This window comes from Onychostoma macrolepis, chromosome 05 (genome assembly GCF_012432095.1).
Source record: "Onychostoma macrolepis isolate SWU-2019 chromosome 05, ASM1243209v1, whole genome shotgun sequence".
Taxonomy (NCBI): domain Eukaryota; kingdom Metazoa; phylum Chordata; class Actinopteri; order Cypriniformes; family Cyprinidae; genus Onychostoma; species Onychostoma macrolepis.
Genome location: NC_081159.1, coordinates 21,487,130 through 21,502,464, shown reverse-complemented (window position 1 = coordinate 21,502,464; position 15,335 = coordinate 21,487,130). Strand labels below are relative to the sequence as shown.

Genomic DNA, 15,335 nt, shown 5'->3' with positions numbered 1-15,335 from the left:
GTGGATGAATATGGCACTCAGCAGCCTATAGCTCTCCTAAAGCTGCTGTTGGACAGGGGAGGCATGTATGACAGAGGAAAGGAACTTAACTATAAACTCATAAAGGACTTGGGTTTCATTGCAGCCATGGGAAAGGCTGGGGGCGGTAGGAATGAAGTGGACCCTCGATTCATCTCTCTTTTTAGTGTTTTCAACATCCCCTTCCCTCAGGAGGAGTCCCTGCATCTCATCTACTCTTCTATTCTTAAAGGACACACCAAGGTGTGAGAAATAATTCAGCTCCCAATATCAGAACAAATGGCAATTGCTGTCATAAAGTCATACAAAAGTCTCTATCTGTCTATTTTAGGAATGTGCCAACACAATTATATCCTATCAATATATTGCAGTTATTTTTCACTCATATTGTATTGATGATTTGGATCCTTATTTTAGTAATGAAATGAAAGATTTTAATCAGAATTTTTACTATTGTATTTTTAGTCCTTTGAGGAATGCATTCAAAACATCTGTGACAAGTTAACCTTCTGTACTCTGGAGTTGTACAAAACCATAATTAAGGACCTACCGCCAACACCTTCCAAGTTCCACTATATCTTTAACCTGCGAGATCTCTCCCGAGTCTACCATGGCTTGACGTTGACCAATCCTGAAAGGTAAAGAGTTTCATAATTCAAATAAATGGGAAAAAACTGAGGAAGTTCTTTTTAGTTTGATGTTTGCAATTCTCAAATAAAATAATAATAATTGTTGTTGTTGTTATTATTATTATTATTAATCTAATTTAATTTAATATTATTATTAATATATTGAAAAAATCTAATATACATAAAATGCTAATAAAAACACAATCAAGATGTAAACTGAAATTATTTTTTTACTCTCAATAACTATTTTTAAGTATTGTTTCGTTTCTGTTAATAATATGTTACAGTTAATAGATTTCTTATAGTTATAAGTTATAAGTTCTGTTAATATTATATCATATTGGGGGCCTTTGAATGTTATACTCAAATAGGTTGAGAACCACTGCTCTATACCACTCTATACTATTTAATACTCTATACCACTATGCTTCACTATTCAACACTATGAAGTGTCTTTTATGACCAGGTTGTGACATGTTTATTTTAATAATAAGCATGTGTTAACCTAACCCTAACTCCCGCACCAGGTTCTGTACAGTCACCCAGTTTGTCCGTGCATGGAGAAATGAATGCTTAAGAGTCTTCCATGACAGACTTATCAATGAAACTGACAAAATTACGGTATGCTTGCTTCCTGTAGCTCATAGTAACGTAATAACTTCTATAAATGCTATAAATGTATCTGTTATATTTATAGAAAATATTTTTAAATAATTATTAAAAATGTAGCATGTTACAAAAACCTGTAATTGTCTCCATCTTAACCTACACACTTATTGTAACATGCCACAACTTTGCTCTCTACAGGTCCAGGGGCATATAAAGAATCTGATTGAAGAGCACTTCAGATCAGACCTCGATTCAGCCATGAGAGACCCCATTCTGTTCGGAGATTACAGAACAGCTCTGAAGTCTGAGCCAAGAATTTATGAGGATATACTGGACTATGATGCATCCAAAGCTCTGTTCCAGGTGCATAGATGTCTTTATATTTTATTTACATTTACATTCATGCACTTGGCAGATGATTTTATACATTTAATTGGAGCTATAATGGTTTTTTTTTTCAATTCATGCATTACTTGAACACACCCTTTCCAAAGCAGAAAGCCATTAATATATCTGCAAATGAACAGGCTTGGCAATCCGAAGCTTTTATTATTGGTTATAACACTTTTTTTTTTTTCTCTGACCCCTGTAGGAGATCTTGGAGGAGTTTAATGAAAATAAGACCAGAATGAACTTGGTGCTTTTTGATGATGCTCTGGAGCACCTGACAATCATTCACCGCATCATCAGAATGGACCGTAGTCATGCGTTGCTGGTTGGCGTAGGTGGTTCAGGGAAACAGTCTCTTACGAAGCTTGCTGCCTTCAGCGCAGGTTATGAGGTAATTCATCGGCTCAAACTGTTTCCGCCATTTTTCATATATTTTTTAATGCAAATTTATATGTAATTTTTCCTGTATTTTTTTTCACTTGACCTATTTTGTTCCCTTCATTCTTTCTAATTTGGTAATTTAAGAATGCTGTTTGTTTATAGGTGTTTGAAATTGCGCTTAGTAGAGGATACTCGGAGATTAACTTGCGTGAGGATCTAAAAACTCTGTACCTTAAATTGGGTATAGAGAATAAGAAAATGGTCTTCCTGTTTACTGATGCCCATGTGGCTGAGGAAGGTTTTCTGGAGCTCATTAACAACATGCTTACATCAGGTATTTAAAACAACTGACTTAATGAAGTTTAATGAGGTAAGATACACATTTGTTAATGAATCTATTTACTTTGAATCCCTTTGGATGTAAACATGAACAATTGTCACAGTTTTATGGATTGTATTAAAATAAAATGCTAACAGCAATTACTGTGTGTTGTCAGGGATGGTTCCAGCACTGTTCCCTGATGACGAGAAGGAATCAGTCCTGAACCAGCTGCGAGATGAAGCTATGAAAAATGGCTCTGGTCCTTCGAAAGAGAGTGTATGGCAATACTTTGTCAATAAGAGTGCCAACAACTTGCACATAGTGCTGGCCATGTCACCTGTTGGAGACACTCTCAGAACACGTTGTAGGAATTTCCCAGGTGTGTGAACAATGTATCAAAAAATTAGGTCGTACTGTTGCTTTCAGAGTTTCATATGTTCTTTGTTTTTTCACTTGTGTGTGTTTTTGTGCATCAGGATTGGTTAATAATACAAGCATTGACTGGTTCTCCCCATGGCCCCCGCAGGCCCTACATGCAGTGGCCAAGTCCTTCTTAGGTTTGTCTTGACTAAAGATTTCAATGCAACTTATAGATATGATTATTATTTTTCACCAGTCAACAACAGTGCAGCTCATTCATGGTAGTTTAAGTATCGTGTCTCATTTCAGGTGAGAGTCCAATGATCCCAGAGTGTCATTCAGAGGCAGTGATTGCTCATGTATGCATGGTGCACAGCTCTGTAGGCGAGTACAGTAAACTGTTCCAGCAGACACTCCGCCGCAGCAACTACGTAACCCCAAAAAACTACCTGGACTTCATTAGCACCTACTCCAACCTTCTGGAGGATAAAGATAAATACATACTGGGTAAGAGCAAATTTCTCTTTAGCTGCTTGGAAACATTTGTCTGTGATTTTGAAATATTATACTGCATATGAATCACTGTCATTATTGTTAATTAAAACTAAACTAAAATAAAACGTAAATATTAAAAATGTTGCTGTGGCAACTAAATGAAATAAGCTGAAACTAATAAAATAGACAAAATCACAAAATTACTGAAATTGAAACAAAAACAGAAAATAGAAAAATTGAATATAATTTCAAATATAATAAGGACTATAATATTATATAAATAATACTAAAATAACAGTAATCTGTCTGCACTATCCAGCACAATATAAACGTCTAGAAGGAGGTTTGGATAAGCTGAAGGAGGCAAGCGAGCAGCTAGCAGAGCTCAACACCAAGCTAGCTGAGCAGAAAGTGGTGCTGGCAGAGAAGACTTCAGCCTGTGAGATCCTTCTAGAAGAAATCTGCTCCAATACTGCTGTTGGTTAGTACAACATCACATACAAGCACATACAATGGGTCATTTATATCAAGTCAAATATAGATTGTAAACTCTGTCTCTTTCAGCGGAGGAGAAGAAAGCCCTGGCAGAGGAGAAGGCTAAAGAGATAGAGGAACAGAATAAGGTGATAGTGGTGGAGAAGAAGGATGCTGAGAGCTCTCTAGCTGAGGCTCTTCCTGCTTTAGAGGCCGCTCGCATCGCCCTGCAAGACCTGGACAAATCTGACGTCACAGAAATCAGGTGGCCACTGTGCTTCTGGACTATATATATATATATATATATATATATATAACAGGAATAGAATAGCCAAAGTGTTAATGGTCTTAGTGTTAATGGTTAAAATAGGATAAAATAAGTGTTTTTCTGGTCTCCATGATTTACATGTATGGTTCTGTGCTCATCCTCTCCTCCACCCTCTTGTTTGTGGTATTGTAGATCATTTGCCAAGCCACCCAAACAGGTGCAGGTTGTGTGCGAGTGTATCCTGGTGATACGTGGCTATAAAGAGATCAACTGGAAGACAGCCAAGGGCATGATTTCAGAGGCCAACTTCCTGCGTTCGCTTATGGAAATGGACTGTGACTCAATCACTGCCAGTCAAGTCAAGACGGTCAAAGGTAAACCACCCTACGTATTCATCGTCTTGATGCTACTCTGTGATCCCAAAGCCTCAAGGAGGTTTTTTAGTATTCAACGTAAACCCACCCATGAAAATTGTGATGATCTATTGTATTACCTTCTCCTTGCCATATAACCAGTCTACCTAAGGAACCTTAACACCAGTTTGGAGGAGATGCAAGCCATCAGTAAAGCCGGTTCTGGCATGCTAAGGTTCGTGGAGGCAGTCATGGGTTACTGTGACGTGGCCAAAGACATCAAACCCAAGAGAGAGAAGGTCTGATATGCTTATATAACTGAGACTATAAATGCATGAATTCAGTTGCGTAAAGTTTATTACATCTCATTTAGCTGATTAAATCACAAAATTACATTTAAAGGTAGCTCGTCTGGAGAGGAATTTCTTCCAGAGCAAACGTGAGCTGGAGCGAATCCAGAATGAGCTCAGTGCCATCCAGAAAGAGCTTGGAACTCTTGGAAACAAATATGAGGCTGCCATGACAGAAAAGCAACTTCTTCAGGAGGAGGCCGAGGTCATGGAGAGAAGACTCATTGCTGCTGACAAACTCATCTCGGGCCTGGGATCAGAGAATAAGCGGTCAGCCTACTCATTAAAATCCTAAAAACCTGAATGCAAATGACTCATAGAACAACAGATTCCTGACATCAAGGCTTAAATTATTCTCTCCAAGCTAAATGAGATTTTAGTCATTAGTCATGTGCTGTATGTCTATCTGCATGTAGCTGGACAGAGGACCTGGAGGAGCTGCAGCAGCGGCGAGTGCGTCTTCTAGGAGACTGTCTGGTCTGCGCTGCCTTCCTCAGCTACGAGGGAGCATTCAGCTGGGATTTTCGCAATGAAATGGTGTATGAGGTGTGGCAGGCAGACGTCCTGGAGGGAGGCATTCCTCTGAGCCAGCCTTTCCGAATAGAAAATCTGCTCACTGATGAGGTGGAGATCAGCAGGTGAGTCACCAAGTGATGTGTGGAAGAATGGATGTCAATTTTGTATTTGTTGGTGATGACGGAAAAACTGTGTGCATTCTCTTAGATGGGGATCTGAAGGTCTTCCTCCAGATGAACTTTCAGTGCAGAATGGCATCCTGACCACCAGATCCAGCCGCTTCCCCTTGTGCATTGATCCCCAGCAGCAAGCCCTCAACTGGATCAAAAAGAAGGAAGAGAAGAGCAATCTGAAGGTTTTACGTCATTATATCACTTAAGGCTGCTTTGTTTATCTGTAATCAATCTTGGTCTATTTTTATAATCAATATTCTGATTTGCAGATCTCATCATTCAATGACCCAGACTTCTTGAAGGGGCTGGAGTTAGCCATTAAGTATGGTTTCCCTTTCCTTTTCCAAGATGTGGATGAATATATTGATCCAGTTATTGACAACGTCCTTGAGAAGAATGTAAAAGGGCCAGAGGGACGTCAGGTTGTCGTACTTGGTGATAAGGAAGTTGACTATGATCCCAACTTTAAACTTTACCTCAATACCAAACTTGCAAACCCCAAATTCTCTCCTGCAGTATTTGGGAAGGCCATGGTTATCAATTACACAGGTAAGAGCAAATTTTTTAGCAAACCGGTTGACATCAGGTCTCCATGCAAATGGAAGTATACAACACTCACAATTTATCACAAATGTATTTATGTAAGTCCAGTGCCTATTTTTGATCATTATTTTAATTATAGTTTTAAAGGGGTCATATGATGCTATTTAAAGATCATTATTTTGTGCATTTGGTGTAACAGAATATGTTGACATGCTTTAATGTTCAAAAAACACATTATTTTTTGAATACTGTACATTATTGTAGTTCCTCTATGCCTCACCTCTCTCAAACACGTCATTTTCTATAAAGCCCCTCCTTCCGATTAGTGCAGTCTGCTCTGATTGGCCAGCTGACACAGTGCATTGTGATTGGCCGAACACCACAAGGGCACGTCAGAAATGTAACGCCCCTAACCATAATCACAAGCTTCAGCTTTCAAAGTAAAACTAAAGACAGTTAATAATGTCCTTAGTTTTACCATCAGTTCAAGCCCGAGAGGGGAATAGAGTCACATGACAGACACAGTAATGATGCTTGTATGTATTTGCAGTACACAAGCCGCGGTTAAGACAGCTGACTCCACTGTGATGTGACCCTGTCTCTCTCTCTCTCTCACACACACACACACACACAACGTGTTACTCTACGCTGCGCAAAACTCCGCATTTGAACAGTCAATAGCAAATACTTAAACTAATAACAAAACATACTTATAGTCGCTGATTCAGAAGCACCAGATTGTCATAGCAGAATTGACCCTTTTTTTTTAAGAAATAGCCTTTGTGCACAGCCAGCCTTGTACTCTCCTAGGTTCAAACTGTCGTCCATAAAATGTGTTGCACAAATTCGAACATTTGGGTTGTGCTGTTCTGTTGTAAACAAATCTTAACAATGATTCCTAATTGCATCTACTTTCAGAAGGCCAAATACAGTGTTTTTGCATAGAAACACACAGCGTCTCCCTGACATGCTGCATCAACACTACTGCGGTTACTGAAACCACGCCTTCTTTCTTTGCATGAACATTTGGGCGGAATTACGCAAATATTTTCACATCGTGACGTAGACATGTGATGTGGGGGCGTGTTTGAATGAGGCATTTTAGCCCGGTCTGGATCAGCCTTCTCTTTTAGATAGAATAAATCCTTTTGTGGGAGACTTTGAGCTTTGTAACTCTGCTGATCTTATATATGCACAAACAGCTACATAACACACTAAAGAAAAGGAAATCATATGACCCCTTTAAAAAAATCACCTAGTTTTTAGGAGTGAAGATGCATTTTTTCTGACTTGGATGTGAATATGCACTTAGTCTGGGACTTTACAGCTTTTCATTTAATCTTTCTGTTAAAACTGTTTTTCAGTAACCCTAAAGGGCCTGGAAGACCAGCTGCTGAGTGTTATTGTGGGATTTGAGCAGAAGGACAAAGAAGAGCAGAGAGAACGGCTTATTCAAGAGACTAGTGAGAACAAACGTTTGCTGAAAGACCTTGAGGACTCGCTGTTGAGAGAGCTGGCCACCTCCACAGGAAACATGCTAGATAACGTAGAGCTCATTCAGACTCTGGAAGAAACCAAGACCAAAGCCAGTGAGGTTAGTTAATTGCACGCCACACAAATGCATAATGGCCTATTAATTATTTCATAAATACTGTATTTATCACAGAGACTAGTACACTGCCGTTTTTTTGAATTTTGAATTTGTTATATATATATATATATATATATATATATATATAGATTTTTGCATTTATTTGATCAAACATACAGTGGCAAAATGACTAAAAAATACTTTACTGTATTTGACAGATGTTTCTATCTTAATATATTTTAAAATCTTATTTATTCCTGTGATGGCAAAGTTGAATTCTCAGCAGCCGTTGCTCCAGTCTTCAGTGTAAACACGATCTTTCAGAAATTATTCCAATATGCTGATTTAATGCTCATGAAACATTTCTTATAATTATCAATGTTGAAAACAGTTGCACTGCTTAATATTTTTGTGCTTATACATTTCGTCAGGATTCTTTGATAAATAGAAATTTCAAAAGAACAGCATTTATTTGAAGTCAGATTTTTTTTTTTACCCATATAAAATACAGTACTGTGACTTTTGATCAATTTGATACATCCTTGCTTAATGAAAGTATTCATTTCTTTTTTTTTTTTGTACCGTCTCCAAACTTTTGAATTGTAGTGTACATACTGATTAATTAAACTAAACAGGATATGTGCAGTTTACAATTTAACAATCATTATTTGACTCCAAAAGGTGTTTGAAAAACTGAAGCTGGCAGAAAAGACAGCCAGTGATATTGAAACACTGAGAGACGGCTACCGTCCGGCTGCCAAGCGGGGAGCTGTCTTGTTCTTTGTGCTGGCTGAGATGGCTCTGGTCAACACCATGTACCAGTATTCACTTGCTTCCTTTTTAGAGGTGTTTGATCTCTCACTGTCCAAGTCTATGCCCAACGCAATCCTGCCCACTAGACTGAAGAACATCATGGATACACTTACGCAGAATGTCTATAACTATGGCTGTACTGGTGAGCCTGTTAAACTCTTAAGCTCACAAATTGAAATTGAAATTTTTTTTGTTATATACTGTAATTAACTGCTAAAGAGCACACCATCTGATTAAGACCTTTTATAGTCCATGAACATTAGCAACTAGTGATGACAGGAAAAAGTTGAAATGAAATCAGTTATTTCTTCAGTGGATTTAAACCAAACTTCTTTTATGCATTGTTGTTTAGGTCTGTTTGAAAGACACAAACTTCTCTTCTCCTTCAACATGACCATTAAGATTGAGCAGGGTGAGGGCCGAGCACCCCAGGATGAACTAGAGTTCTTCCTCAAAGGTAGAAGCTTCAGGAAGAATTCTCTCCCACTTTTACAATATAAAACCAAAAAACAAACAAACCATTTCTGCCTTCTCTCTCCAGGTAACCTCTCTTTGGAAAAGAGCAAACGTAAGAAGCTGTGCGACTGGCTGCCTGATCAAGGCTGGGAGGACATAGTGCGCCTTATGGAACTCTTTCCTAATGAATTTGGTACTTTAGCAGACGATATAGAAAAGAATCCTGAGGAATGGAAGAAAGTGAGTGGCGGAAATCACTAAACACACGCCTGATGAACCCACGGTGAGATACTATCACTTACTGAGTCCGACCCATAATGTCTTTCTATTTCTGCTGCAGTGGTACGATTTGGATGCTCCAGAGCAGGCTTCTTTCCCCTTGAAGTACAAGGACAACCTCACTCCCTTCCAAAAGCTTCTGCTGATCCGCTGCTTCAGGCTGGACCGAGTCTATCGTGCCGTCAGTGATTACGTCACGCTTACCATGGGAGAGAAGTAAGAGGAAATTCACAGCATATTAAAAAACCTCTTAAGACCTCTTAAGATTATATTTGTTATATTTTGAGATATTACTCTTCAGCTCTTGGTCTGTGAACTGTAGTTTGGTTTATTTGTTTGTTATTTGTCTTTCTTTCTTTCTTTTATCTAACTTTGTAAAGCAACCTTGGGTTTTTGGAAAGGCACTATAAAAATAAAACTTTAGCAAGCACTTTGGAGGCAAAATGTAGACTGAAGGGTGGAATGCACTGCACAACTTTTAAAACTTTTTGCTGAATTGTTATAGAGAAAAACTGGGCATCATACTAATTTGTGCAGAAACATGCGCCTGGTTGCTAGTAAATGCATGACAAATGAAAACAATGTGTTCTAAATATGGCTGAAAATATCAAACTTTGTTTTATATCCTCCAACTGGTCTGAACTAAGCTAAAAAAAATCTTAGTCTGTGCATAATTCACTACACCATTTTCTGTACAATCTGTCAACTTCCACTTCCAAAAATCTGCAGACTGGCTCTGACTTACAGAGTGCAAATTGTAGCAAAAACTAGGGCAAAAGTCATGTGGTATATTCCAGCCTTAATGTTCATATTACAAACATCCAAGCTTTTAATGAACGACAATCAGAAACAGTGGCATTTGTTAGGAGAATAAGTGCTAACTCTCTCTTTCTCACTTCTTTACTGTGTCACTCAGATACGTGCAGCCTCCCGTGATCAGTTTTGAAGCCATCTTTGACCAGAGCTCCCCAAACTCTCCCATTGTGTTTATTCTGAGTCCAGGCTCAGAACCAGCCAGTGATCTGATGAAGTTAGCCAAACGCTCCGGTTTTGGGGCCAACAGACTCAAATTTCTTGCCATGGGGCAGGGACAGGAGAAGGTAAATGTGCACTCCCACAAATACTGCTACATGCTATATGCTACAGGTAAATATGTTATAATTATGATATATCTAGGCACAGTGCACTGCAGTGGTGCATTGCTTCTTGACCACCAGTAATATGATAACAGACATATTTGGGAAATCTACCCTTGAACTCTACAAGACAATCTGTAAAAAGGTACAAATATGACATTTGTGTTTCAGGTTGCATTGCAACTGTTGGAAACCGCAGTGGCACGAGGCCAGTGGCTGATGCTGCAAAACTGTCACTTGTTAGTGAAATGGCTGAAGGATCTAGAGAAAGCACTGGAAAGAATCACTAAACCCCACCCAGACTTCCGCCTATGGCTCACCACAGAGCCCATTAAAGACTTTCCCATCGGCATCCTGCAGAAATCCCTCAAGGTCAGGACACATTTAATGTGTGAACATTTAATGTGTGAATATCATTTCCATGTTAACTCATTTGCCACCTTCAGGTTGTGACAGAACCTCCAAATGGACTGAAGCTGAACATGAGGGCGACGTATTTTAAGATCCCTAATGATAAGGTGATGAATTGTCCTCACCCAGCCTTTCGCAGTCTGGTTTATGTGCTGGCCTTCTTCCATGCTGTGGTTCAGGAAAGACGCAAGTATGGCAAGATCGGCTGGAATGTGCCTTATGATTTCAATGAGTCTGACTTCCTGGTAAGTCTCCTCAAACCCAAAGGTCCTTGAAATGTTCAGGTAGTTTAAAGTTAGTTTAAGACACTTTTCATTGCTTTTCGATTATGTTGTCTCATTGTCTCTCAGGTGTGCATGGAAATTTTGGACACCTACCTAACCAAAGCTCACACTCAAGGAGATGCCATGATACCATGGGGAAGTCTCAAATACCTAATTGGCGAGGTAAAAAAAAAATAATTTAAGTTGTGTCATTTGAAAGCAGAAAAAATGCTAATGATTAAGAAAAAAGCCATTTATATTGCTACAAAAGATTGTATTCCAAATAAATGCTGTTCTTTTGAACTTTCTATTGATCAAAGAATCCTAAAAAATTATCATGGTTTCCACAAAAACTGAATAAATATAATGGCTTAATAACATTTTAAAATCTATTAAAATAGGAACATTTGTCAAATATAATAAAGTATTTTGTCTCGTTTGTCTCAGGTGATGTATGGTGGCAGGGCCATTGACAGCTTTGATCGTAGGATCCTCACAGTTTACATGGATGAGTATCTGGGCGACTTCATCTTCGACACCTTCCAGCCCTTCCACTTCTTTCACAATAAAGACGTGGACTACAAGATCCCTCCAGATGGACCCAAGCAGGTTTATGTTGGTATGTTGCTTCCTACAATCTAGCATCAGAAAGACTGGTTTGAATTTGACAGACACTCAAACTCTCCACATTTTGCAGATGAGATAGAGTCGCTGCCTCTTGCTAACACAGCAGAGGTGTTTGGATTACACCCTAATGCTGAGATCGGATACTACACACAGGCTGCCCGAGACATATGGACTCATCTTATTGAACTACAACCACAGACAGGTACCTGGTTTATATTGCTTTACAATACTGAAATATGATCACTATGATCATTGCGCCTACATATTAACAATATACTAATTAAAATATACATACAGTTCATATATTTGACATATCAGTGAATAACAGTTATTTTCAAAATGCTATAAATATATTTACTGGCATGTAAAATCTTTAGGTGACTCTGGCGGTGGCATTAGTAGAGATGAGTACATCAGCCAGGTAGCACGGGACATTCAGAGCAAACTACCTGAAGTGTTTGACCTGGACGTGATTCGCAAGAAGTTGGGGCTGGAGATCTCTCCGACGTCTGTAGTGCTACTACAAGAGCTGGAACGCTTTAACAAACTCACCCTCAGGATGAGTCGTTCTCTGGCTGAGCTCCAGCGAGTGAGTGACATGAAGACAAAGAGACAAAAAAATATTCCAGCTTACAATTAATACAACTGTTTATGGTGCATTAAAATTGGTAGGTTTCACAGCAGACCGTGTGTGTGTGTGTGTGTGTGTTTTCTGTCTAAAGGCCCTGGCTGGTGAGGTTGGAATGAGCAGCGAGTTAGATGAGGTGGCGAGAGCTCTGTTTAATGGGCAGATTCCTGTTATCTGGAGGAAACTGGCACCAGATACTCTAAAGTCTCTAGGAAACTGGATGATCCACTTCAAGAGGCGACATGAACAGTACAGCTCATGGGTGAGAATCAAATATCACACCATATAAGACAGTATTTTTTAAAAAGGCACCCTCTTAGCTTTTTGTTACTTACTGTGTAATAATAGGACAGTAAGTAACAAAAAGCTAAATTTTAACAAAATAATTTTTGAACAATTATTCATTTTAATTTATAATAATATTTTTTAAATTTTTTTAACAAAAATAATTTTGTTAAAATGTATAAGCAAGAATAGGATAGAGCAGTCTATAATAGTGACACCAATTAATTGCCTGATTACTTGAAATGGCTGAGAACATACCGTTTTGTTTGGGGTTGGTAAGGCTTTTTATTTATTTTATTTTTTTTCAGTATTCGTTTTTGAATATGGAGAATAAGTATCTTATTCTCACCAATGCTGTTATTTGATGAAAACAGTGAAATATTATTGCAATTTAAAATAACTTTAATAATTTAAAATGTAATTTATTTATCTGTTGGCAAAGCTGAATTTTTAGCATTACTCCAATCTTCAGTATCACATGATCCTTCAAAGATAATTCTAATATACTGATTTGGCGCTCATGAAACATTTCTTAATATTATCAGTATTATATTCATATAAATATTTTGTTGAAACTGTTATACTTTTTTTTTTTTCAGATTTTTTGATCAAAAAATTCAAAAGAACAGAATTTATTTGAAATAGATATTTTGGTAACAATTTAAAATTCACTTTCACTGAATAAAAGCATCAATTTATTTAAAAATAATATAAAACAAAATCTCAAAGTCATCCAAAAAAACTGCACTTGGATGAACAACAGAGGTCTTACTGCCCCCTTTTGTCTGTTAAAAACAAAATTAGGTCAGGTCCTGTAAATGAACTTCTAATTGAATTTATCAAATGGGCTACTAACTAACTAAATAAATAAATACATGTTTTTCTCATATTGTTTTTCATCTATGTAGGTGGATGAGGGAGAGCCCTGTGTGATGTGGTTGTCTGGCTTGCATATCCCAGAATCATACCTGACAGCACTGGTCCAGGCCACATGCAGGAAGAACGGCTGGCCTCTGGATCACTCCACCCTTTACACACAGGTTACACACTACAGGAGTGAGGACGAGGTTAAAGAGAGACCAGGACAGGGTGAGAGCGCACAACACCCTGCTCATAAAAAATGAACATGAGACTCAAGCACAGGTTAAAAACACGTTCTTTCTTTTCTCTGTTAGGATGTTTTGTATCAGGCCTGTATCTGGAGGGGGCAGACTGGGACATTGAAAAAGGCTGTCTGGTGCGCAGCAAACCCAGAGTTTTAGTGTCTCAACTACCCATTCTCAAAATCATTCCCATTGAAGCACACCGCCTCAAACTCCAGGCAAGATGGTTCATATTTTTTATCACGATGTCTTGGAATATCTGCCTGGAAATACTTGTAATCTGTAAGCAATGTGTATTTTTGGTTTGCTTTATAGAACACCCTGAGGACTCCAGTCTACACCACCTCTATGAGGAGGAATGCTATGGGTGTTGGACTGGTGTTTGAGGCTGATCTTTTCACCACCAAGCACATTTCTCACTGGGTACTGCAGGGAGTATGTCTATGCCTCAATGCTGACTGATAGTCTAACTGTGATAATATGAAATTATTTATGAGAGGATTTAAAACTTTAAAATGATTAATAAAGTAATAAAATAAATGTTTTGTTTGTGACTAATGATTTTATTACAATTTCAAAAGACCTATGCTGTTGAGGTGTTTTGTTTCATCACTAGGTGGCAGCACACTTATTATTGCTGCCAGGACCTGTTGCGTTCAGTTTTGTCTACTTGATTTCACATAAAATGTTAAATAGGAATCACTTTTTTATCTAATGACATTTCCTATGATTTGTTAATTAGTAGGGTAAATCTCAAAATGTTATATTAATTTGGTCAAAGCAAAAAAGGAAAGTCAAAACTTATTTATAAAACCTGCCAAAAAAGCTAATTATTGACATCCCAATCTGTTTTCCAGACTCTCTTCGTGTAGGTACTTTGAACCAGTGTTTGTAATTTTTAACTAAAACTAAAATTAATACAAATATTTTTGTTAATTGAAACAAGATTAATAAAATTTAAAGTAAAATAAAAAAAAACGTATTCTTCAAAAACCTAAACTTATTTCAGCTCATTTCTAATTTTCTTTCAAGTTGAAGCACTAAAAATACTACAATTAAAATAAATATGAAACTAAATAGAAATATAAAAAATAAATAAATAAATAAATAAAAAATAAACTAATAAAGAATAACAAATTAAAAAAAAGAAAAGAAAACCAATTCAAAATATTAATGAATAAATATTGCTAAAATAACACTGCTCTGAACTTACTGGAAACTAATGCAGAATGGTAGTTCAGATTGTCCCATCCTCCTCTAGCTTATGGATAAGTATTTAAATAAGTGAAATCATTTTAATGCTTTAAAAATAATTATTTATTCATGTTTCTTGTAAGTGCAGAATGCCTCCTCAGCTTCCTCTGGGGGGCGCTCTGGCCACATATACCTCATCAAAGTGAGTGCCAACAAACACTCCCTTAAGATTTCGTACGTAGCTCCAGGTCAAACTATATAAGTGAAATAGTTCAATTTAAGATGCATTGGATGTTTTACTTGGGCAAAAGTATTTCAGTTTTACAGTTATAAAATGATAAAGAAGAATCTATCTACAGACCCCATGTCTCATAAGCACCTCTCAAACTCACATGACCAAATCAATACTAGATGAGGAACACTGACAATCATTTAAGTTTTATACTTATCATTAACAGCATCAGACAGCAGGGGCTAACTGTGTCATGCTGGCCATCCAAACCATATCTTCATGGTCTCAATCCCCTCTTATTATCGTATATGTATGATACTGAGAGCATAATCGCTCTAAGCTGCCTTATCTAGACACACTGCTCTATCTAGTGACAACATCAGACAGCATCAGGTGTGGAAACTTTAGACAGGTGAGATAGGTTTTTTTTTTTCAG

The 15,335-nt window shown here is 37.7% G+C and overlaps 1 protein-coding gene across 2 annotated transcripts in view; it reads left to right on the top strand.

Annotated features, from left to right (window-relative positions):
• Nucleotides 1-14,007, top strand: part of dnah10 (dynein axonemal heavy chain 10) — a 33,583-nt gene extending 19,576 nt beyond the window's left edge. The window contains exons 47-79 of one of the 2 annotated variants that reach the window (XM_058775824.1): nt 1-261; nt 484-656; nt 1,175-1,268; nt 1,455-1,619; nt 1,849-2,037; nt 2,190-2,361; nt 2,525-2,728; nt 2,826-2,906; nt 3,019-3,216; nt 3,524-3,685; nt 3,769-3,943; nt 4,139-4,320; nt 4,462-4,598; nt 4,702-4,919; nt 5,066-5,287; nt 5,373-5,520; nt 5,608-5,887; nt 7,246-7,475; nt 8,154-8,427; nt 8,638-8,742; nt 8,827-8,981; nt 9,082-9,236; nt 9,937-10,120; nt 10,328-10,528; nt 10,603-10,812; nt 10,918-11,013; nt 11,278-11,449; nt 11,528-11,659; nt 11,835-12,046; nt 12,180-12,347; nt 13,279-13,459; nt 13,546-13,691; nt 13,789-14,007. In XM_058775824.1, the coding sequence (XP_058631807.1) occupies nt 1-261; nt 484-656; nt 1,175-1,268; nt 1,455-1,619; nt 1,849-2,037; nt 2,190-2,361; nt 2,525-2,728; nt 2,826-2,906; nt 3,019-3,216; nt 3,524-3,685; nt 3,769-3,943; nt 4,139-4,320; nt 4,462-4,598; nt 4,702-4,919; nt 5,066-5,287; nt 5,373-5,520; nt 5,608-5,887; nt 7,246-7,475; nt 8,154-8,427; nt 8,638-8,742; nt 8,827-8,981; nt 9,082-9,236; nt 9,937-10,120; nt 10,328-10,528; nt 10,603-10,812; nt 10,918-11,013; nt 11,278-11,449; nt 11,528-11,659; nt 11,835-12,046; nt 12,180-12,347; nt 13,279-13,459; nt 13,546-13,691; nt 13,789-13,935 (5,829 nt within the window). In that variant the 3' untranslated portion in view covers nt 13,936-14,007. Of the gene's footprint in view, nt 262-483; nt 657-1,174; nt 1,269-1,454; nt 1,620-1,848; nt 2,038-2,189; nt 2,362-2,524; nt 2,729-2,825; nt 2,907-3,018; nt 3,217-3,523; nt 3,686-3,768; nt 3,944-4,138; nt 4,321-4,461; nt 4,599-4,701; nt 4,920-5,065; nt 5,288-5,372; nt 5,521-5,607; nt 5,888-7,245; nt 7,476-8,153; nt 8,428-8,637; nt 8,743-8,826; nt 8,982-9,081; nt 9,237-9,936; nt 10,121-10,327; nt 10,529-10,602; nt 10,813-10,917; nt 11,014-11,277; nt 11,450-11,527; nt 11,660-11,834; nt 12,047-12,179; nt 12,348-13,278; nt 13,460-13,545; nt 13,692-13,788 lie in introns of those variants that run through there. The other variant, XR_009271332.1, reaches the window with a different exon arrangement.
• The last annotated feature ends 1,328 nt before the right edge of the window (nt 14,008-15,335 follow it).